Source organism: Coenobita brevimanus, chromosome 13 (assembly GCF_032717465.1).
Source record: "Coenobita brevimanus isolate Jiangsu-jjx chromosome 13, ASM3271746v2, whole genome shotgun sequence".
NCBI classification, from domain to species: Eukaryota; Metazoa; Arthropoda; class Malacostraca; order Decapoda; family Coenobitidae; genus Coenobita; species Coenobita brevimanus.
Window position 1 is genome coordinate 56,621,096 of NC_136966.1, and position 25,690 is coordinate 56,646,785.

General features: G+C 39.6%; 1 protein-coding gene across 3 annotated transcripts in view; it reads right to left on the reverse strand.

The window, feature by feature from the left end:
* Positions 1–25,690, reverse strand: part of LOC145414299 (serine/threonine-protein kinase MARK2-like) — a 197,145-nt gene that overhangs the window by 167,734 nt on the left and 3,721 nt on the right. For all 3 annotated transcript variants that reach the window (XM_080283889.1, XM_080283890.1, XM_080283888.1), the window contains exon 2: positions 21,726–21,972. In XM_080283889.1, coding sequence (XP_080140015.1) covers positions 21,726–21,800 — 75 coding nt within the window. In that variant the 5' untranslated portion in view covers positions 21,801–21,972. The remainder of the gene's footprint in view (positions 1–21,725; positions 21,973–25,690) is intronic.

Below are 25,690 nucleotides of genomic sequence, written 5' to 3' on the forward strand. Positions count from 1 at the left end.
ATACCTAAAACTGAATCACTAGACGAATTTCCCAAAACGAAAAAAAAAACGACAAGATTACAACAACGTCAGAAGCGACAAAGATTACCACGACGACAAAAAATAGGGATTACCACAAAGACAACGGATTACCATAACAACAGAAACGACAGATTACGAGAACGACAAAAACAAGAGTTACCAAGACGACAGAAACAAGATTATTTACCACAACGACAAAAACGACAAAGATTTCCACAACGACAGACACGACAAAGATGACCACAACGACAGAAACGACAACGATGACCAAAATCAGAAGCGACAATTATCACAAGACTAATAATGGACTATTGAAAAGGCGATAATCACTAAAATAAAAATAAACACGGAAAACAAACATCAAGGAGACATGGAAACAATGATACAAAAAAAAAAAAAAAAAGATACAAGCTAATAACCACATGACAAAAGACAGACTAACAATTAAACCTCTTTCGTTAAGATCACGTACATGTAATTAATCTTACTAGTCCAAACACACACACACACACACACACACACACGCACGCATACTGAAGGGGTTAACGATGGCTGTATGAAATTTCTCCAGTTCGAAAGGTTTCATGAGTGGCATAATACAGTCACACCAAAATAAATAAATATGATAAATCAATAAAAAGAACCTATCACACTTAAAGGGCTAACAATAAAAAAAACAACTAATTAATCCTTAAAAAGAAAAAAAAAATTGTCACTGATTTCAAACACACACGTACGACAGATCAAAAACTACGGTAAAAAAATAAAATAAATAAATAAATAACACTCGGACCGCAGCTAAATCACAACTGTACTGGGCGGGGACAGAACACGTCAATCGCTCCGACAGAGAAACGGCAAAGGTGGTGACGAAGGAACGACAAGGATGGTGGCAACGACGAAAATAGCAGGACCAAAATGACACCTTCCTTGCATATTCAGCCTCCATTACAGCTGGCCAACACGGGGGCCAGAACACAAACAAAAACTTTCACCAAACCAATGATAACAACAGTAAATAATAAAAATAATAACAATAGTGATAAATAATATTAATAATAATAACAATAATAATGATAATATATACGGTACATGAGAAAGCAAAACTAGCAGCAAAATCGCATTAGAGTAGCTACTTGTAATGGGAGGTAAATGCCATCTATCTACCAATCTATCTAATGTCTATCTACCTATCTATCTAATGTCCATCCTCCATTTCGTTCTTTAGGCAGATAACCCGAGTCCTAATCACTAACTTGTCTCGAGTTTCTTGGTATATGCTATCGAACTATCTAAAATATATAGCTAACCATTCCCCTTCCCCTCAATTCGCTAAAGACAGCAGGTCACTAGAGTGCTAATGGCTGACAACGCCTTTCTTGGTAAATATAACCTACCCATCTATCTATTTCTATCCATACCTATCCCCTAAAATCCGATGACGTCAAGTGCTCTTCTAACCATCCTTCAAGTTCTCAATTTATAAGAGAGAGAGAGAGAGAGAGAGAGAGAGAGAGAGAGAGAGAGATTCATGAAGGCTCTAACTCACCCTTCAAGTTCTCAAGGTGCCTAAGGTAAATAATATCCTCTTGAGACAACGAGACAAAGGTAGAGCACGTCCACTGGCTGAAGGAGTTAATAACGTAAGGAGGTCACTGCCGTCCTTATCACCTTCCTTTCTTAAACTTATTTCCACCCTTTGTCATACTTACGCTCGACCTACTGACACGACTACAATTCATTCTACCTACTTACACAGTATTCTTACTTACACACATTCTGCTATTCAACTTATTTTTAGCTCCATCAGTCTCTGCCTACCCTAGTAATATCACAACCAACTAACCAATCACTCAGGTACACCAGTCAACCCACCTACGTGAATGTCTACTTACCTACCTACCTACCTACCGACCCATTACACTTACCAACCCACTAATCTACCTATTATCAATCATATTGCCTTCCTAACCACCAACCAAACCACACTCCCTCACACCAACCCATCTATTATCGATCAAACTCTACTACCCACCACCTAAACCACTCCCTCCCTCACACACACACACACACACACACGTAGCCACCAATCTACCTTTCTAACCATGTATCTATCTACCGTACCTACAAACATACCCACCTACACCCCACTCAATCGCCCACACACCACCTCTCCTACCCACCTATCTACCTTCCTACCAATCTGTTTTCCCATCAGACCCATTTACCTACCACTCATCCACCACCATCTCAACTTCACCCCAACCTAGGCTACCCACCATCAACAACTTCCCCATCTACGTACCATCCTACCTACCAGACCCACTTACGTACCCAACCTATCCACTACTTACCCTCAATCTACCAAATACCTACACACACACCTACGTACCCAACCCATCTACTACCTAGCCAACTACCTACCAACTACCTACTCACCAAAGTACCCAGCCCACCTAGTACCTGCCTATCAATTACCTACGCATCCACCACTCTACCCCTCAACCACCCACGCCCCTCTCCATCCCACCAACTTCCTAAAACGTATCAACCCTCCACCTACGTACCAACCCGCCCACTACCTATCCCCCTACTCAGGTGCGTGTCCCGGGAAACGTCATAGCTGCGGAAAACGTGGAGAAGCGTCACCTGGGCGAAGAAGGTAATTAGCTGAGACAATGAGACCTGTGCTGGAGGGGAGAGGAGAGGGGAGGGGGACTCTCGCTCCCTCCCTACGTCTCTCCTTTCCCCTTATTACTTCCTTCCCATCCTCTTATTACAGACTTTCCCTGATCTCTCTCTCTCTCTCTCTCTCTCCATATTATATCCCTGCTCCTCGTGTCTTCCTGCCTTATCCTGCCCTTCCTTCTCTCTCATTCTCTCTTTATTACTTACTTCCTCTCTTTCCTCTCACTAATTCCTTTCCCTCCTCTCTCCCCTCAGGTCCTTACATCTCATGCCTTCCTACTTTACCTATCCTGTTCTCTTTATCTACCAACCAACCTTTCTACTTACCTACATACCTTCCTCCTCTCTTCTTATTACTTTCTTTCCTTTCTCTTCTTCCCCTCCCCTCTCCTGACTACCTCCTTTCTCATGTGTTCTCTTCCTACTCCTTCCCTTCTTTCTCTCTGTCCTTTGTTTCCTCTCCACTCCTTACTTCTCACCTATCCTTACTAAATCTTTACTTCGAGTCCTCCTACTGTATTTCCTCTATTCCTCCTTCCCTCCATCTTGATTGCTTCCTTCCCCTACACTCTTTATTACTCTCTCTCTCTCTCGCCTTCCTTCCCAGCTGTCTGCTCTTCCTTCCTTTACCCTTCACTGGTTTCCATGACAACGATCGAGGAACTAGGAGAGAGAGAGAGAGAGAGAGAGAATGTCGCAGTTAGCAGGTACAATACGGTTTCGATAATGCCTCTGGTTCTTATCGCTTTCTTATTTTTTCTTCAGTCACTCACTTGCATCTCAAGGTTTGGATTGTTATGCTCTCTCTCTCTCTCTCTCTCTCTCTCTCTCTCTCATATTTCTCCACTGTTCTTCCTTAAATCCATCGTCTCTCTCTCTTCATTTTCTTTTCCTCCTTTTCCCATTCTCTCTCTCTCTCTCTCTCTCTCTCTCTCTCTCTCTCTCTCTCTCTCTCTCTCATTCATCTTTCTCCTTCACCGTCATTCCTTCATCTCTCCTTCCTTCATCATTATCATTTTCTTCCCCCCGCCTCTCTCTCTCTCTCTCTCTCTCTCTCTCTCTGTCTCTCTCACCCAATTGTAATACCACAGTGCTCTGCTCAATAATATATTCACCAAGCAGCAGTACTACCATAAAAACGGCCTTATGAAGAAAAGATTAAGGAAAAAACAAAAGGCAAATCCACCCCCATTCCTCCTAAGAAAATACCAAGAAATACTAAGAAACATTAAGAGAAAACAAGAACCCCACTGCCGATAACAAGAGCAAAACAAGCCGGGACTTTCTCTCAAGGTTACAAAATAATAATAATAATAATAATAATAATCCACCCTCATTCCTCCTAAGAAAATACTATGAAACACTAAGAAGCATCAAGAAAACAAGAGGCGGGCAAAGAAACGCTAAGAAACATTAAGAAAACACAAGAAGCGGGCAAAACAAAGCAGGACTTTCTTTCAAGGTCCCTGTAATCTTGGACGGGGACAATGGAAAGTCGACGGGAGTGAACACGATCGAACACTGATAAAACAAGACGCGGCAAAGTGAAAGAATGGGAGGAGATAAGACGCAACGTGAGTGAAGCGTGATGCGTAACAATAAGTAACGAGTAAAAAGTAATACGAGTAACCAGAAATGAGTAACAATTAAGAAGTAACAGCGCAATAAGAATATGAATGAGTAACGACAAGTAACATGAGTAACGAGAAATACGTAACGAATAACATGAAATAACAAATTGTAACAGTGAATGAGTAATATGAATAACACGATGTAACACGAGTAATAAAGTAACGAGTAACAAGACAACGTAAGAAACAAATATGGAGTAACACAAGTAACAAGAATTAATGTGTGTAACAAATATGAAGCAACACGTGTAACAGTAACAAAAATTATTAAAAAAAAAAAAAAAAATCGATGTGCAGTACAAGTTCCACTCCACACAGCTGACTACACTGAGGGTCATAATCTAGCTGATAGAGAAGCTTCCTAACACCCCTTCCTTTGCGATTTACTTTGCTTATTACACCTTGATATGATTTTTGTATATTGCTTCTATCCCTTTAATATCGAGAGCAGCAATTTTCCCAACACCTCTTCCTGTGAGATTTATTTTTCATTTTACACCCTGACACTATCATCTGTTATGCATGATGTCTGAATCTCGACATCAGTAACACAGCAGAATTAAGCTGCAATGTGCTAAATAAATCACAATGGAAAAAATGTTACGAGATCTCATACGCCACTTAATATGTAACAGTGAGTGACAAGCCAAATGGACTCCTCTATTCCAGGAAGCCATTTACTGGGTTAGGCGTAAATCATATAACCAACAAGTGGGTCAGGAGGAGTGTAACCTTTTTTTAATCTAACCTGGCCACCTCTCCATCTTGAATGCTGAGTTGTAACAATAGACTAACGCTAAAATATGATGCTAGTCTCCAAGAAGTGCTATGCAAAGGAAGCAGCTGTAGTTCTTGTCTTACTCTGCCACTCAGTTACATGATACAAGCTCCAAAAGGGCAAAATCTGGACCAAGTTGAGGTAAAAGGACTAAACTTTTACCCATTACTGTCTTCAATACTTTCGCTTTATCCGTATATTATTTATCAATCTCCTAAATATCCTTGTATTATTCTTTCCCTCTGCTTCTTGATCATCTACCTGTATTACCCATAACACTCAGTCTCCTATGATTCGGCTGAATAAAGTTGCCTGGCATTGGCTGGAATAAAATACTTAAGTTGTACCATGAGTTAACATCCCTACAGGTATATCATTAGTGCTGCTTCTTTATTTCAGTATGTCATTTCCCTTAACATTCAGGCTCTGCTCTGGTAAATAAAGTTGTTCTATTCTTCAATAAAATACCAGAGTCGCAATCACAAGGGTAACCTCCCTAAACTATACTCCTTTTACTCTAATTTGGCCTAAACTTGCCATCTTCCATTTTGAATGCTCAGCAGTAAAAGATTAACACAAGAATATGAAGCTAGTCACGAAACGGTGCTATGGAGAGGACTTAGAGCCGCAGCACTGTCCATTTCTGCCAGTGAGCTATGTGAAATAAGCTGCAAATGGACAAAAACCCGGGTCAGTGGTAAAAGAAAAAAAAAAAGTATACTCCCTTCTATAGCTTCCTTATCTGGCATTCCTCTTTTTAACACTTTCCCCTCTTCCACATCAGTACTCTGCTATTCTCCTTTCTAAGTTTTCCAATCCTAACCTCTCCCCGTTCTCTTCTTTATCTGTTATTCCCAGTCCTCCAATCTCTCCCCCTTTATCTGTTATTCCCAGTCCTCCAATCTCTCCCCCTTTATCTGTTATTCCCAGTCCTCCACTCTCTCCCCCTTTATCTGTTATGGCCAGTCCTCTACTCACTCCCCGCTTCATCTGTTATTCCCAGTCCTCCACTCTCTCCCCCTTCCCCTTCTTCCACGTCAATACCCCATGAATACATTGTGCACTTCGTTTCACCATCCAGCTCACCATTACCTACACCCACGCACAATATCCCTTCTTCTGTAGTAATAAACCCTTCACTATTATGACATTTTATTTCGGATCCTATACTGTTTTCACTCTAACATGTCCCATATTTTTGTCCTTTGCAACCAATTTCACAAAGTTCAGTGCGAGAAAAAGACATCACTATGGCTCTACATCCTTTTCCATGGCACTTCTTCATGACTAGAGTATTATCATATTCTACTGTTAACCCAATGTTACAACTCAGCACTGAAGATGGAGATAGTAATTTTTGGCCAAGTTGGAGCAAAAAGAGTATAATGCATTTACTCGTACTCTGACCAAGCTCTCTAACCCTACTAAGCTCTGATGGCAGCCACGTTTAGTCAGACTAGAAGGTTGATTTGACAAGTAACCAAATTGACTCGGTCCTACCTCATAACGACAGCTCATTGGATTTTATGTAACCACAACATGATATTCATGTTATGAGAGTGGCTCAGTTCCCTCAGACGAAAATGTGACAATAGTAGAAAATATATGATAAGGACCGCACCTACAGTAGATATAAATCCTAAGTCTGTTTTTAATAACACCAGTTTGAAGACGACTAAAAGGCCTTCAAGTAGTGAATCGTTTAAAGAGGCCTACATGTAACTCCTTCAGTTCAGTAAGTACGGTATATACTACGCTGAAGAATCACATTAAATCCACATAAACCCCTTCACTATCAGGCAGATCTGACAAGCTGAATATACTGAAGCCTGGTAAGAGCAGCAAGAATGAACCGAGAACTAATTCCTCCATTCCAATGACAAATTTCTATCCATCTAACACCAATTTAGCTCAAATTCTGGGAGGGCCTTTTGTAATGAAAGGGCTACCTGTGATCAAGTTTACATCTAATTATCCAGAGGGGGGAGAGGGGAAATTACCTACAAACTACAAGCTTAAACTCTGGATTTTTCATCTTAACTTGAACCAGGTTTCCATCTCATGTAGCTCAGTGGCAAAGACAAAGCCACAACTCTACATCCCTCCACAACACTTCATAGTTTTTAAGACTGTACTACTCTAATACTGTATAAACCTGTTGTTATAGCTAACTCACCATTAAAGATGGAGAGATGGCAGTTTTAGGCCAAGTTAAGGTTTTGACAGAGTATACAAAGGAAATATACAAAGGGCATCTATGCACTTCTGGGCAATTTCAAACCAAGTTAAGGTGAACAGAACCTACAAAGGGGATCATTGTACTGCAGAGTATAAGGGAAGCTTTTGAAGCCCTGCATATTGCCAGGAAAGATCAATACAGTACTGGAAGCACCACTCCCATTTGACTCTCCCCCCACTCACACACACTTACTCATCACCAGAACAAAAGATCTAGGACATACCAGCTGACTCGACCACAGTGATTCACCTCACCCATCAATACAACTTTATCGCACTGTAGTCTCTTCACCACAATGACAGTTTTTCCATTTTATTCTTGCTGTAACCATATAGTTTTATTTAGAACAGGAAAATCCTCTAGTAAAAAACGATGAATAGGGTCACTGAAGGCCACATCTAACCCCTCTAGTTCAAAAAGTTTCTCCAAAGCTGAAAAGAATCTATAAAGATGATTCTATTCAGCAAAAATGTAATACAATAATAAGTCAATGTAGTGAAGGGGCTGAACTACCAAAAGAGCCTAAACTTCACACCACACAGTCTCATGTAAACAAATGCAACAAAATCACAATAATGACTATAAATCACTCATATAACCTAAAACAGCACCATTCATCCATCCATTAGGCAACACAGTACGGACCCATCAAAAGCACATGGGCCTGGGACTAAGCTGTTCATCATCTAATCCAGTGTTGCCCCATGAGGAGCGTAGGAGACTGGGGCTACACATGTTGGTCCTGACATTTAAGATGAGAGCAACCAGCCTTACTCATTCCTGAGTGGCAATACGTGAGCAATAACCCCTATCACCCCTTGGATATAAACCTGCACCAGCTCAATCCATTAAATGGGGTGCAATAGGTCGCAATCCATGTTTCCTACCCATTTTACTCCAACCTAGCCTGAAACTGCCTTCTCATCATGATTGCTGAGTTGTAATAACAGACTACAGTAATACTGAACTAGTCATACTAGCCATGCAGATGTGCTAAGACAAGGATGTGAAATAGCTGCAAAAGGGCAAAATTATAGGCCGTTAGTGTAAAATGGGTATAATTATCATTTTTAGTACTAGAAATTGCTATTGTACTCATTTATTTTCAAACATCTGCTTGAAATTCCACCTTGGGGGGGGGAGGGGGGCCCAGTGGCTAAAACAGACTATTGGCTTTATGAGGCTCCCCACCCCAGTCCATTATAGCAAGGATCTACAGTGAAAACCACAAGTCAAGGAAGCACTACACATCCATCTTGTCATCCTCATCCTCTACACACCAACCTAGTGAGGCCATTCTACTTTCCTTCTTAAGTTTCACCACCAACCAGTATTATCCTTCTCACATCTGCAGCATATGATTTTCTTTAACTACTGTACTTGGAGAATTCATTCCTATCTAGAGGAAACAGTACCTTAAACTTTTCTTCCACTCTCAACAATGGAACTAGTGCCAGAGCTCTCTACAGTACATTACACCAGACTTCAACTCTATGCACTCCAAAGACACACACGGCAAGCTCATCCTAAAACATCCTAATCTATCTCCTCATTTATCCCTACACTCAGAGCACAAAGCTGACCACATCCTAGCCAACTGAAGTACTGAAAACTGGAGGGGAAAAAAAAAAAAGTGTACGGGCCTGTGTGGTTAACTATGATTCGAGTCATGAATGACTTGTGAATGAATGTCTGACCCATTTTTCTGGGTATCCAGGTGATGAATTTCAAACTTCAGGCTGGTACCACACTTTCTATTTCCATGCATTTCCGGATCCTACCTCACCCCATCCTTAGGCAGGAAAAATGGTGATAATGAAAAAGATGACAGAACAAAAATATTCTGATAAAAGTGACTGGCAATCAGGAAAATAAAGTGCCATAACTCAAACCAACAGGGACACACTATTGTGTCTCTAAATGCATACCTGTAAGAAAATGGTTGAGAAGTGTTGTAACCCCCACCTACTCAATCTACTGACATATTTTATCATTTGTTTTTATCTCTAATGATTTTATTCACCACAGGACTGACTTTCTGAACATGAAGTTCAATACACCATTCATTAACTCCTCTACTCTCCCAGGCTAAAATCAAATAATCTTCTAGCAGCAACAATAAAACAGAAATGACATCCTCAAAGTGATGGAGTTAAGTAGTTACTCCTTCATTCCATCTTTCTACCTATTCAACCATCGTACTGGTTCATTACATATCATTTATAATGGCTCCAACACACTTGCATGTGTCAGCCTTCATCACCTAATGACAGCTCTCCACACTGCTTAATCTCTGGCAGCCTCCCCACTCAGTCCCTTATCCCTGAGGTCACACTCCATGACCTCACTCCAGGTCTTTTTCCGTCTGCCTCTCGCAACCCAACCCCTGATGTTCACACTTCTCACTTTCCACACCCAATTTTAGACTTGGAACTGCTGGTGGACAGGGCCAGTTGTCTGTCTCCTCCTTTATTACCTAACTTATGACCCATCTTTCAAATTATTCACTCATCTTTCTACTTTATTAATATCTTCTTCCACCACCCTGGCAGTACTGTATGCCCAGACAAGACATTCATCACTTAACCATATCTTATCAAAACAAATCTAGCTCACTGATAAAAAAACACACACTGATCACAGTTGATCCCACATGGATATGAAAATTTCAATTATAATACATACTCTAAACATTTTTCATCACTGTCATTATCATCATGAACTTTTTTCCCATTTAACAATGAGGTAGGATCCCGAAATTAAAATATATGAAGTACGCTGAGTGAAATGGGACACACAATTATTCACATCTCAACATCACTAGAAAAATGCCCCCAAATATGCCCTTCATCTTCAAAATACATAGAACAGCACAGACACTTCAACGTGGTGGGAAGGGTATCTAATCACCTATGAAACATGGGTAACATATTCAACCAACACACTAAACAAATGTCATGGCAAAAAACAAGCATGAAATGAGGTGAGCGTATAGCTGCCATTAACTCATTTGGCCTGATGACAAACCAGTACTAATTTTTTTTTCTTACTGACAGCAGACGATTATATTCTGCTTGGAGGGTAAACCATCATAGTGAGTGGATTAAGGAAGGCAATATCTAATCCTTCCCATTTCTTAAGGTGTTTTGTTAAAGGTGAGAATAATACTGTATAGTTTACCAAGGCTCCAACATGCTTGCATGCAGCAGCCTTGGTCACCTAATGGCAACTTTCCATGCTGTTCTATCTCTTGCAGCCTCTTTATTAAGTCCCTTATCACTGAGGTCACACTCTATGACCTTGTCCCAAGGCTTTTTCAGTCTACCTCTTGCAACCCTACCCCCAATGTTCACACTTCTCACCTTCCACACCCAATTATCAAAAAAAAGAGCCGCAACTGAAGAGATGTACTGTATTAAGATGTGGAGAACTGATTAGGGAGATACAATGAAATGGACTGAAGAATAGTCAAAAAGGGATAGTAATGTTAAGTTTCATGAAGGTATGCCCTCTTCAAACTGATGATGTATTCTGTATCATTCTTGTTACCTCCATATAAATCCTATTTGGCTAAGGAGACAGGTGTTAGACAGAGCCTTCAATAACCCCTTCTCTGTCTGGTTGGAGTTAGATTAAAATACAGTACAACTGAGTCCCACTGTCTAATAAGTTTTTTTTCTTGCTTTCAAGATCCTATCTCACCTCATCCCTATGTGCGAAAAGAGGTCGCCTGTTAATGATGATGATCACATGAAATGTATTCAGGCTGAAGGGTTAATTATAGTAACCCAGATAAATGAGACTATGGAATCAGATATATACAGGTAGATACACAGAATGCCAGATGATAACACGAGGAAGAGTAAAGATAGTAGATGAAGGAGAAAACAAGATGGCAACTGCAACATGAAGCTCACCACCAGAATCACATTACAACCACAATCACCACTACCTGCGTCACTCACTCCTACTTTTGTGTTTTCTTACATGACTTCCAGCAATGTCATATCTCACTTCTGTAGTTCTGCTGTTCATTCCAAAGCTCTCATTTAACACGTAAGCCAGTCAGCAACTGTTTTGAAAAGTTATATATTTCAAATGGCTTTAGCCTAAAGAATTTTTATGTTATATCCCATTTAAATTTCTCTCATGAACAAGTGTCAGAAATACCTTAACTTGGATATTTTTGGCCTTTCACAGACTACATCCCATGGCCCAAAGGCAAAAGAAGACAATACTGCAGCTCTAACTCCTTCCCAAAGCACTGCTTTACAACTAACATCAAATTCCATTATACTCTCGTAACATTAGTATTAAAGACGAAGGGATGGGAATATCAAGCCATGTTAAAATGCGCCAAGCTCTCCAAATACTCCACCTTACACTCCACTTGACATATTTACATAACTCCCATGAATATTACTACCAGCCTCCTCATGCAGTTCCCCTCTCACCAGGCCTCTTCAGTTCTTCCTGCTGTCTCTATATGTATCAAGTCAACTACATCCTATTCATACTTTCATACTACATCATCTAATCAAAATTCATTATTTTTCATCTACTCTTCCATTTTCTTTTTATGCATACTCTTTCAAACTCAGTGCCACCTTGAGTAGATCCTTCCATCAGCAAATATAAATTGTAAGAAAATGGAAAAGCTTCAACTGCATCCTATTCCTACTTCCACACATCAACATTTTTCATCGACTTCCATTTCTCTTAGTACCACCTTGAGTAGATCTTTCCATCAGCAAAACTACTCTGTATGAAAACAAAAAATCTCCCTGTTATCTTCTACCTCCAGTTTGAATACATATCTACTGTCTCGCTTTTAACTCCTTTACTACATCCATACAAAACTATGAAAATCATTACTATATAATACATCAGGATCTCATGTCTTCAATCGTATGCCAAACTCTCCACCCTTTTACTCCAAATAAACACATGTGGTGCTAGTGTACTATCTTCATAAAATATTATTGCACCAAACTAGCTCAATCAAGCATTCTCAGAACCTTCCATAATATCCCCCAGTCAAATTAACCTTATCATAAGCCCCCTCCAAATCCATCTCTGCGGCCCTTAGATTTTCTAATTTCACCGTTCCTCTATCTACATAATCCTCTGTCAACCAGTACTTTGCACCCTGTCTACATGTACTGTAATCTACCACATATCCTCCAAGAGTTGTGTCTTTCATTCCATGATTTTGTGTAGCAAAATTTCTTGTTGCAATTCACTGCAAAGACGTTGCTATGATGAGAATGTATGCAGCCAAGGCATGATAGTTGTAACACATTAAAAGAGCACAGAATTTAATGGTGACTAGTTCCCCTGCCTACTGTCTAGACTGAATGGACTAGCCACAGGTCTTATCTTCCTAATGCACAATCACAGGACTGGAGGGTTAATGAATGGAAAAAAATTTGCGCTATGAGTGCTCCTACCACCAATCCCACACAACCCGAAACAGACTCAGCTGATTCTCTAAGTCATTTAACTATCTGAGGTGTTGGGAGTTCATTTCATATTATGCATTTAAAACAATATTTTAAAATGTGCTATCAGTAATTTAAACCACTCTTTAATTTATAATCATCAACATCCTGATCTCTTTTTCCCACCAAAAAATGAGGTAATATTGTAAAACATAGCTAGAAGAGAGAATACTAGACAGAATGAGAACTACAAAACGGCATGCACAGTGAATCGGGCAACACTCGCCATTCAAGCCCCAAAATGCTGTCTCCATCTCACAGGCATAACCTTTCACACATGCATTTCATATCATTTACCTGATATAATCATGAAATAAAATCAAACTTATCCTAAGTACAGGCAACCAATCATACTTCCTATCATACAGAATGGGGGATAGGGTGAGACTGCAATCCCTGAGCTTTCATTTCTCCTTTGATTTATGTCCCAGAGTTCAAAATGCCATGCCCTTGATCTCCCTACCTCATGTGATGTGGAATTTGGTTTGCATGCTGACGCCAAAATCAGTAACAGTGATAACCCCACCAAACTGAGAATTATTACAATTATTCCATTAACTTCATAACCTGAAGTACTGGATCAACTAACACAATAAGGAACTTGCTTCAATAAAAAAGAATTATATCTGAAACAGAAACGAAGGAAGTGAAGGACCAAATACGACAGCTGGAGTGCTGCACAGAAATGAGATTTCGATCACGAGATCACATCATGCAAATACGACAGGAACAAATTGGCAGGGGTCCATATGAAACAAGGCACTTGTCTTTCAATCCAATGAGGTATTTTCCACTTTATTCATGCTGTCACCAAGTGGTTTAAGTCTGTGTACTTTTCATACTGAAGAGGTTAGATAATGCCTTCAACCCCATTACCACTAGGGAACTCCTAATAATCTGATTAAAATCATGCAGTATCAGCAAAACTAAAAACAGACAGAAGTTGTTAAAGATGTGCCAAGAACTGTGCAAATACACATGACCTTGTCATGGATCTTGTCATTAGACTGTAATAAAACTGAATGACAAAGAAATATAGAGTACATAATAAAACACAAAGATACAGTACCAGAATACGAAGGAACACTCAGAACAATACTTTCAATAATAACTACCTAGTTAAATGGTTAAGCTATACTATCTCCTACCCTTCTGCCTCCAGCAATATCCTATCATCTCAGCTAGGGATCCTTAGTTCATTCCTACTTAACCCTCCACCATTTACTTCCACACAAACCTCTCTACTTCATCTATGATTCACTGCTTCCCTCTCCTTACCCCCTTCATACTGATGTCATTCTGATCATTCTTTCTGCTATAAAACTACATTATTTGTACTGGTATAAGAATCTTGTCCATAATATTCATCTGCATTATATGGTAAACCCTAGAATTACATGCAGGAACTAGTACTCTTCCCACAATAGTCCAACAAATGCTACTCTATCATTGTACCAACATTCATATGGGTTGGAGGAAAAATGTTTTAGCATTTTTATTTCTTATCATTTTGTAATCATAGGATAAAAATTAAGACAACAGATAAACCAATCCAGGGGGGGTGACCGAGCCCAGTCCCAAGGGGGGAGGGGAAGGCAGGTCAGGTGAGGGGAGGGAATGTATGCCAAGTCCCATAAGACTAAGGGTTAACTATTCCTGTACACAAGTTTAAAGCACAGATTTTATATAAAGTTCAGCCACTGGGTAAACAAAGAAAAGCCACAGCACCATGTACAGCCATAAGCAGAGTTTGTCAACAATCCTCAGCCAGTACTGTGTCCTGCCTTCCATATTCTCATCTCTCCCCAAACAACAAAGAGTATCTTTGCTTCTCACACTTTTTTTTGTGTGCTTCATATTGCTCTTACATGAAAATAGTCCACAAAACACCTTCTATTAACACAGAGAGCATGGCTCTATCTATGGAAAAGGAAATGGCAGCAAAATGAAGGCAAGGCTGGGGCAGTAATACAGAACCAAGCTTTCAGCTCTAGTACATTATGATGATGTTACTGTACATCACTAACAAGAAGATGAATGGATATAGTAAACCAAAGTATGGAAGCTGAACACAAAACTGACAAAAGATCAAAGTTATTGCTGCTGCTGTTGTCTAACCCAAGTCCACTTGGTCAAACACACCTATCGACCACAGGTAAGCAACTGCCCCTAAGGAATCAGTTCACAGATTCCTTACACTGCTGCTTTGTGTCTGTTTCTCAGTGTAGCATGTGCAGAGCAGTGATCCATTATGAGTGCTCTGTTGTGTGAGCCTATTCTGCATGTGGGGAACAAGTCATCTGTGACGCTGTTCAACCTGAATCTAAGTGGAAGCACGTACAGTAGCATCATACATATGGAGATGAACATGATGAACTGCAGCTCTTTTAAAACCTGGCAAAGTAACTGATGAAATGACTATCACAAAAGTGAATGTGAGGCAGACCAAAAAGAATGGTAATGGTAACAGCCAATAAGAATAGTTCAGTGTGACCACCTGGCTACACCTTACCTACAATGTACTATCTCTGCCAATATTCTTACAATGATGACACAGTATTATTCCTGCCTCTTCAGGCTACCTGAACCAATATCTCTGTAAATTTTCATCTTAGCTCTGGAATGCACCACCTCCCTCACTGACAACAGGACCCTACCACTGAAGAACAGCCATCATGCACCTCTAAGGTATTACACATGACTTCAAGCCAAACATATCAGAGGCTACAGTATTGTAAAGCTTTAACAGTTAAGAAATATACTGCTTTACATACATTACTATTTTGTGTCAAGATAACATAAAAAACTATTGAATGAAATGAAGTCAAGTCTGAAAGCCTGAACAATGGATGAATGGAAGAAACTGACCATTTCCCTTGAGGTTACTGTTGTTTTTCTTTCATTTCAAACTAAGCACCGGCAGAACATAAAGCAAGCTCAACTACACAGGTCCTTCCATATGAAGAAAAAAATTAAAATACAGATATACAAACAGCAACAAGATGTGCAAAGACTACATTTGCAAGACATCATCATGAGGAAATTGAGGTACAGAGCTCTAACCATGGTTAAAGGGCATAAGAGGTACTTAAAGCATTCACAGCATCAACACATCCTTTAAACCACCCTTAAAAAAAGAAAAAAAAAAAAAAAACTAATATTAATGAAAATACCTACCTAGCACTATCAAATGCATCAGTACACAATGTCATACAAAAACACACGGACACCACAACCATCCAGCCAAACAGTGATGTCTAAAGGCATCATTGGACAAACATTTCACATAAACTCCCACTTCCATTTGAAGCCATTGTTGACTACGCTAAACAGCACTGTAGCCGCTGTCCCTTTTTAAACCAATAAAGTAACAATATCAGCCAACCCCACATTACCCTCATTAAAGCATGGATACTCCCAACACCCACATACATTTCAGAAGTATGTGCTTGATGTCTAGAGTGGATAGGATATGAAACAGCATGCGTAGCCCCACCTCCCCCCCCAGAAAAAAAACATGAAAGATGTGATGTAAGGAAATCTACTGATCAAAAGGTGGAAGGAAAAATATGATTACTTGGTGTTGTTATACAACTGTTGTGACCCCAGAGTCACCTGGAGACAAATCAGGTAAAGTACAGGAAACTAGCCATTTCTGCTAGGCACTCGCAAAGATCTTTAACTGAGGTTACGTTGAAGATTTGTCTGTGTCACAAGTTTTGAAGTGTGCAAGCGTGTTGTGATGTCACGGGCTGCATTACAGTGAAGGTGTACTTTGTGTTGGTACGGGCACAAACAAGGGTGGTGGCGTGTTGGTACAGGCACAGACAAGGGTGGTGGCCACAACATAGTCTGGCTTGGTGAACTCCCCCTCCCCTCCCCCCAAGGAAGGATAATTTCTATGGGATGAAAGTATGGCTAGCACTCACAAAGGATGATTTTTAGCTATAGGTTCTGCATGCATGAATGGTTTGTGCCTGTTAGGTAAAGCCAAGATTTTGGTGGCTTGGATATGTATGGCTCATTTCATTCAGCATGCTGTTTGATCATGCTAATTTCCTTTTGCTTTTGGATCCTCCCTTATCCCATCTCTCGAGTGGATATTAGGGTTGGGATGATGATGATGATGATGATGATAATAAACACTTGATCCTGTCCAGTATCCTGCTGAGGGATTCTGAGAAAATATGGTAGTGATAAGTCAAATACCTGTATCATATACTATAAAGTGCAACAACACAATGATCTTGTAATGCCACAGAAAGCAATGAGGTCAAATCCAACCAGGTGGTCAGACCTGAGCAGGGTGGCCTTAAATGGTGGTAGTGACATGATTTCTCATTCACCTAGAATAAATGAATAAATCACACTTGCGTCTGCATCAGGAACTAGAAATACAGTAGCTACCTACAATGGTAACATCCTGTTTTCATAACAAACATTGCAAACCAGTACACACACACATCCAAAATACCCTCAAAGCACATCAAAGAAAACAATAAAACAAAATTAAGTCTCTAACTAAAATCTTACAAAAAACATCTTTACTAAATATTATACCATTAATCACCAATGAAAGTACAATAACTAGCTGTTGCTGTTACTCTAAGCTCATCTGAACATAAGCCTGGTGCACTGCAGGCCAAACTTCCCCTGCTGCAGTCCATCCTCCTCCTTTCAGAGAAGAGGGAGGGAGTTGGACATTTATATAACCACAAAGAAGAGATGCTTAGTTATATTGAACCACCTCATGACAGGTTTCAAATTATGTCAACAATGTTAACCCTTCAAGCATTTTGATGCTCTTCATAGCAGAATCCAATGATGCATTATTGTGTTTTTACTCTATCAGACAATTTTACTCAACTTAGGAAAGGCCTCACATTCTGAATGAGTTAATTTTTTTTTTTTTTTTTTTTTATGCGAGGAAGAAGGAACCAAAGGCCATGAGCCCGCAGTAACAGTTCCAAGAGAAAAAAAATTTTAATGTCAGCCATGAGGAAGTCAGAGGGGGGAAGTGATGGAGGAACAGCACCAGAATCGTCTAAGGTGGAATTGGAGGAGAAAGTCTGTGCGAAGAGATCTGCTTTATCAGAAGAAGAAATAGCTACAGAACCATCAGAGTATGGCTATATCTTACTTTTCATACATGAAGTCTCTCCTTACCTGAATATGACTATCTGGAGGTAGCAAGACTAAACTAGAAAACATATCACTGTATCAATGGGGCTGAAGATGAGATATGAAATTCTTGAAGCCATTCAGTTCAGAATTTTAAGTTGCATCAAGCACTGTCTATAGTGAAAACATTACGTAGACTAGAAAGCACTCAGAGAGCGCATACCTCTGCAAATCCCATTGCCAATAAAATGGATCTGGACCCAGATCCATGGAGATATTGTGTGAAATACACGGGATCCGGATCTGCCCCAAATTTTAATCAACTGTTCCTTGAGCCATGGCACACACGTCCACAAAACTTTATAGAAGTTCACAGAGAACTTTTGGAGACATTGTGCTGGATACATACGATCCAGATCTGGATCCACCCCAAAATTTCATCAATTCTCTCTTGGTTCATTGCCCACCTTCTCCAAAATTTCACTGAAATTCATTGAGAAGGTTTGGGGATATCGTGTGGACAAACAAACAAACAAACAAGCAGACAAACATACGTGAATACACAACCACCTCCAACTTCACTGGTGGAGGTAGTAACTAAGCGAGTTCACAATCAGATTTACGTGTATATTTTTAATCCCTTCCACTCTGATTCAGTCTGTCCTGGAATTTTCTTCTTTATAATATACATGGAATGGCATGCCCATGAATGAATAGATCAAGTGGCATTAAGCTTCCTCATAAAAGAATTCCCACACTGAGGTTGGCCATAGTACAGCCGATGTCTCCTATGTACTGAAATCCAAACAAAGTACCAAAACTTCTGTAATTTCTTCCCAACAGCTGCTTGAAAAAGGAATCTGCGATGTGTAATGAAAAAAACTTGTAGCAATGGCATGAGCTTGTAGCCTGGACAATGACTCCATGGTTGTGGCTGTATGCTGCTTGCCTAGTCACACTGTGCAACTTATCAGGCCTGTTACCAAATTTCAAATACATGATATTACCTCCCACAGCTGATGGCAGTCTCCCATATAGTACCCAACTCTACCTGGAGAGAGAGAAAAAGTACCTAACTACCTAAAAAAAAAAAGGGGGGGGGGGTCAATTACAGCCGCATGAATGACACAATCTGGAAGTTGGAGCTGATATCAAAGGCACCCTAATGACAGATTTTCCTACTTTCATTTTTTCCTTTAACTTTAGTAATCCTAACCACCCCACTGAAATACAGTACAGCACAGGAAAATTAGGTAGGGATCATTAATGCTTCACTTTCAATGATGTACACATTTCTCTAACCAGAATGCACTATAATGCTTTAACGTCACCCAAAATGAAACACAAAACTGCAACACCATTCCTAAAATCAACAGCAGATAAAGTGTTAAAGAAAATAATCACTGAAACCCTACCTGTGGCAAAGACGACCAAATTTATCTAAAATGAACACTAAAATGGCTCATGCTTTGCATGGTGAGGATGGTATGTGTGATTAATAATTATGGCCACCCCAAACGGGACTGAGGCGTCTGGCAATAGATAGATAGATAGAATTCTTGCAAAATACATTCTGTGCTTCGGAATTAACTAAACCTGTTTACACCCCTCTTTTCATCCACCTATCTGTACTATACAGGGTATATCTCTTCATTCTTTCACACATGACCAAATAATAAATACAGTATTCTCTACTGGTATGACTTTCTCACATCATACACATTTATGATTTATGTAAAAAAAACACAAAATAATAATAATGTAATTAAATAAAAAGTACAGTACTGACCAAAATAGTTCCCTTCACAAAAACATCATGAAAAAGGCACCAATAAATTTGTTTTCCCTACCACACCCCAGTTTGCTATGCTCTGACTCTCTTCCTCATATTACCGTACCTACTATAGTCTTCTTAACCCCCTGATGCTGGTTCACGTCTGAGGGCGTATGGTCGACAGGCAACGATTCACATCTGACGACATTTTCATAATTTTCTTATTTCTCGGGCATGTTTTAACTTAAAAGCGCACCAAACTCACTGAGGGTGGTGTAGCGGGCTATCTTGTGCGACTGAGGCTGTGGGGAGGGGCTAGCTGGGACAGAGATGGGAAGGTGGGGGGTGGGGGACACCTGGAGGGACAAAGTACATGTGTACTGAGTGTGGTCAGTCACCCTCGCACTAGCAGAGATAGACACCACCAGAGGGTAGTTATACACATTTTGGAGGTTAGTATCAATGAATGAATGAATGATGGATTGCCCTATGAAAACATGAAAATAAATCTGGTAAATAGCAGATTCTGTAGCAAGAGGATGTACAGTATATATAGTACTGATTACTGACATTATACAAGTAACTGCATGGCTTCTAGACAGGAAAAAAAGGGGCCAATATGATGATGATTCAAAATTCATGATTTTATTTCTAAGCTAAAAATAATACCTACCAAATTTTATTCTGCTAAAATTATAACAACTCTAAAAGCATTATTCTGTGACTTTCTTCCACGGGTAGTAATGAGGTTTCATTTTCCCCTTTACTTCTGATGTAAAAATGCTCAAAAATGAATGTCTCACAGGAAGTTAGAGTTCATTTATTCATTCATCATCTAACTCTGTGTTGCCCCAAGAGCAGCATAGGATCCTGGGACTAGGCATGTTGGTCCTGACATTTAAGATGAGAGTGACCAGCCTCACTCATCCAAGTGGCATTACGTGAGTAATAAACCCCAACCATCCCTTTGATATAAACCTCCCCAGGCTCAATCCGATTGGAGTGCCTTAATTACAAACTAACCAAGTGCCATAATTTGGTTATATGGTTACCATCCAGCTTAGTATAGTAAATGGTTTCCTGGAGTACAGGAACCATTTTGGCTTGTCACTCTGTGTAGAGTCAACCACAGACAGAAGGAAGAGGAAAGAATGATGGAAAGACTAACAGAAAAGGAAGGAAGGAAAAAATAACTAAATGCTGTACAATTTATACTGATTCGCCCAACAAAGCATAATCAAAAACACACTGTAATAAAAAAAAAATTTATATATCGTATATATCCAATCCCATGTTGCCCAATGAGAAGCGTAGATTGCAAGAAATATTAGTCAAAAATTCACATATCATGCCTTCAATCACTAATCACACACAGAGAAAGTCTGAGCAAGTATGATATGCAATGCACCACAAACATATAGATCCCCGAGATGTTAACTATCTCATGATCAATACAAATCTAGCACTCTACTCCAACTAACAGATGATTTTATTCTGCTGCGAGCGAGTCAGAAGCATTTGAGACAATATTATCAGCATCAACTTTCTCATAGCCAGGACAACTTTAATATTTTATTCCCACTAACTCCATACGATTTTAATCAGTTAAGTGAGTCACAGGAATCCGAGTTGTGCAACTACTGTACCTAAATGACACGAAGAACACCCTCAACAACAATTATAAACCCACCTCAGGATAAATTTACAACACACCACATATACAACACAGCCAACAAAATACTGTAATTTAAACCAACCGAGTGAGCAGACAAAGTACAGACCACTAACTGAACAACCAACAAAGAAGAATTCACCTGAGAAGAGTATGGTCTTCACACTGCAGACCGACCACAGAAAATAATTATCAAGAGAATGTGGATAACCTGCAAATATTATGAGTACATTATGGTCTAACACAGCAGAATGAGCACAGAAACTGACTATTAAAAGAATAAGGGTAACCAGCACGTACCTTCGACTTAGTGACATGATCGGCAGGCAAGGCTTCCGGCACGGTCTGTAGAGTGGTGCGTACGCTGGCCGACATGACGGGAGCACTTGGGGTGGCTGCGGAAAGTGGCGGCGGCAGCTGGGCTCAGTGGGCAGCTGAGCAAGTGTAAGGTTTGTATGGGCGGCCGCTACCATCCAGGGGCCATGACACACCAACGTACTCAAGCCGTTCACTGCCTCAGTCCTACACTGGGAGCTCCACCCATAATCTGCCAGCCAGGAGTTAGTATGTCAGTGCAAAAATCCCATTGAACAGTAACAAAAACAACAAACATTAACCATGCTTAAGATCAGATCACTGCTGAAATACAGACAAACCCTGCAGGTGTGCAAAGGCTACAACATGAAGTACTGTAAGGTTACATCAGAAAACACATACATCACTGTTACCTTATCAACACTACTAGACCTGTCTGAAAATAAAGATCATTTAATGTCATCCTCACCTTTACTACCGCCTAAGGATAGGGTGAAATTGGATCAAGAAAACATGGAATATGTGGGCAGAAAGATCATCAATGGCATGCCCAATGAAATGGGTCAGACATACTTTCACGTTGCATTCAACCCTTGAAGCCTTGAGAATGAATACAAGGGGAAAAAAAAAAAAAAATCAATGCAATGTACTGACAAATAAGTAGCTATATAACAGTATAAGAATTCATGGAAGTGCGAATGATAATGTATGGGATGGGCTACACTTCACTAATTCAGGTATAAACTAATTTATGAGTAATATCTAAGCTACACTGTATTATAGCAGACTTACTGGACATTGTATATATGCCACATTAAAGCATTAATAGCTTTGGATGGGATTGTGCCAATATTTATCTTCGAGAAAATAAAAAATATTAGGAAAAATGAAATGAAATAAAAATACAGTACAAAGCAACAGCACCATGACATACTGTACCTGGTAGACTACCTGTGGAGTGTAATGGAAAATAATGCAACATCCAGTACATAATACAAAGTGGTAAGACACTAATCAAAAGAACAAGAAGCAGCACGTACAACAAAATAATCCAATCGGCTGTGAAATCAAGGCATTTTCAAGAAAAGGCATGCAGGACCTTTACCTAAATATATTTTTTCAATGATGAAAGGCGGATGATGAACAAACAAGGCAAAGTTTATTCCTGACTAATGTCGATGTAGAGCTTCACAGCGAAACTAGTAAGGAATAAGCTTTGACTCTATCTTGTGTATTCACCAACCATTCACCAACTTGTCACAATGTCACATAATTTTTTTTTCTTAATATCTGCCTTAGTTTAATAAAATCTACAGTTACAAAACTTGGCCTACTATTCTGACAGGCAATTCACACTGATAAAATGATTGCCATACAATGTAGTACAACTGAAAATCTACTGGACTATATTTCATTTAAATTCCTGCAATGGCAAATTAGTCATTTTTTATGAATCACATGTCATTATCATGAAAATGGAAGAGAAAAAATGTATCACTGCATAGCTGTATAGCAATGGCAACCGACCATGCTCCTGTTATTATCCTTGAGTGGTGTTTGGAATGGCCCATTATCTTCCTGCCTCCCACAATTACTGCTAGGCCTACATTAAATTAACAGTGTGGTCAATTTGGGAATGGCCTTTTAAGGGTAGTGTGTTTCATATCAAACCAGTTTAGGCCATAGCATGGAACTGGACCATTCAGGTTTACACAGAAAATTTCATTTCGAGCATATCCAGTACATTTCTGATGGTGCAAAAGATACCCTTCCATGTGACCCCCGAGACAGGCAATTGCACACCTACATTTTCTGGGCTCCAACCAGTCTCTCTTAAGTACAACCAGCATGGAGTCCCAAGGAGAGCATGGACAGGATAGTGTGCAGCATACATGGTCTCACAGCATTCCACAGCCACAGATAGTCTCGCTTTAATTCCCTTGAACCTAAGATGACAGAATTGAAAGCAATGTCACAGCAGACACGGGAGTGGCCAGAACCCTTGGCACCAGATGGCACAGCCTCTGCTCAAAAAATACCATTGTCATGTCTGAAGATAATGCCCTCTAGTCTAAGCATCACCTTGGACATTCAGTCAGAACTGGTTCTACCTGAGGTAACTCTGGGATTGGCAAACTGTGGGCTATCATGACATGTCTATGCACTTCACAGACTTTGGTAACCAGGAGAATGGATGAGTCACCGTACAAGAATACAATCAGTGGATAAGCAGCAGTAAATGAGTAGTATTAATTTACAACCTAATTTCATGTTTGTACTGGTGTTGCACTTTAAGGTACATTAGGCTACATTTTTTTAATTTACTGGCTTTGAAACACTGGATGAGGGCCACATTTTGTTAAACATCATTGAATGCAGTCCAAGAGGATAATTCCACGTCTGGATCACCTGCTTTCAGCAAGCGTAGCTTTACTTTTGGACCCAATGCAATGAAGACCTCATGAGTCTATCCTTCACTAACAGTGTTTCCCCTTGAATCCAGACCTATTTTACTGGATTATGCTTGCTACTTCCAGCCAATTTTTTTTCACTGTGGGTCAGCTTTCTTGCTGAGAATGGCCGGATGATGTCTACAAATGTTCCTTGTTAGGTCACCCATATGTTTCGAAACATTATAACTTCTTCCATGTACTGTACTGTATATGGTGATGTACAGTAGCGAACTGGCAAATTTGTATTAGCTACTGGTACCAGTAGCAATGGAAGTATGCAGCAACAGTTCTGTAATATACGAAATAATTAAAAAAAAAACTAAAGCAACAATAAGGAGATAGTGTGTACCTAAATAATCCACCAAAGTTAGAAAAATATCTCCTGAACAAAGTACAATCAACTGGTGGTAGTTATCAATAACAGCTATGCAAAGTAGATCACAGGACTAAAGAGATTATGAGGAGTACCGCCACGAATGTGAAATGTGGCTTTATCAATCAATTAATGTCATAAAAGTGGGGAGAGCTTTGAAGATTATGGAAAATTGATGTCAATGTGGTTTACAGGAATAAAATAGGCAATAAACATAGCATTAAATAAACAAAAATTAAATCAAGCCAACTTTTGGCCCAAGTTGGTTCTGCTTTCTCTGTGGACAGCAAAGAAATTAGAAAATTACATTATAACCCTCAACCTACCGTAGTCTTGGGTCAATTGAGCCTAATCTTAGCAATAGGCTTACACAACCCAACCCAATGATGAAAGCCACTTACTTTGGGCTTACCCTTGGTATTTTCAAGCTTAATAAATTTTAAAAAATTTTCAAACAAAACTAAACTTAACCAAACTGTGCATGACATACCCTTCAGCCTCAATCTAGGCATCCATCAAATGATGACAAAAAAAAAAACAAAAAAAATAATAATAATAATATTAATCACAACAATAATAAACATAAAATAATAAAACAATGGCATCAATAGGGAAAAAAAGAAAAAACTAACCTCACAGGGAAAGCCACATTCTTTGGGCTTACCCTTGACAACCATGAGACTCATCCTTGACCCCTTTTACCTGACCTGGATATGGCTACAGTACTATGAACATAACACTGCCACACAAATATTTCACCCTAGTAAACAGAACACAGATAACAAGTAAATTCAAGCTAAATTTACCCCACATTTTGCTTAGATTTTCAATTATGTTGTCTTTGCCAACTGGTTTATCTGCATTTTTAACTTGGAAATGATGTCAACATTTCCCTTTGCATTTTTTTGGTAAAGATATTTGGTGATACTGCTTTATTTATCAACAGATACCAAATTGATGATTACAATAGCTACAATATTGCACATCTTATTGAAAAGCCAAAGCCCACAAGGAAAATTTTCAAGTATTCCCAGCGGTGACACCCATTGGTTGAAGGATGTCACATCTATGATCCACCTGCACAGTGTTAACCCGAGCTCAAGGACTTATCACACGGGCTACAA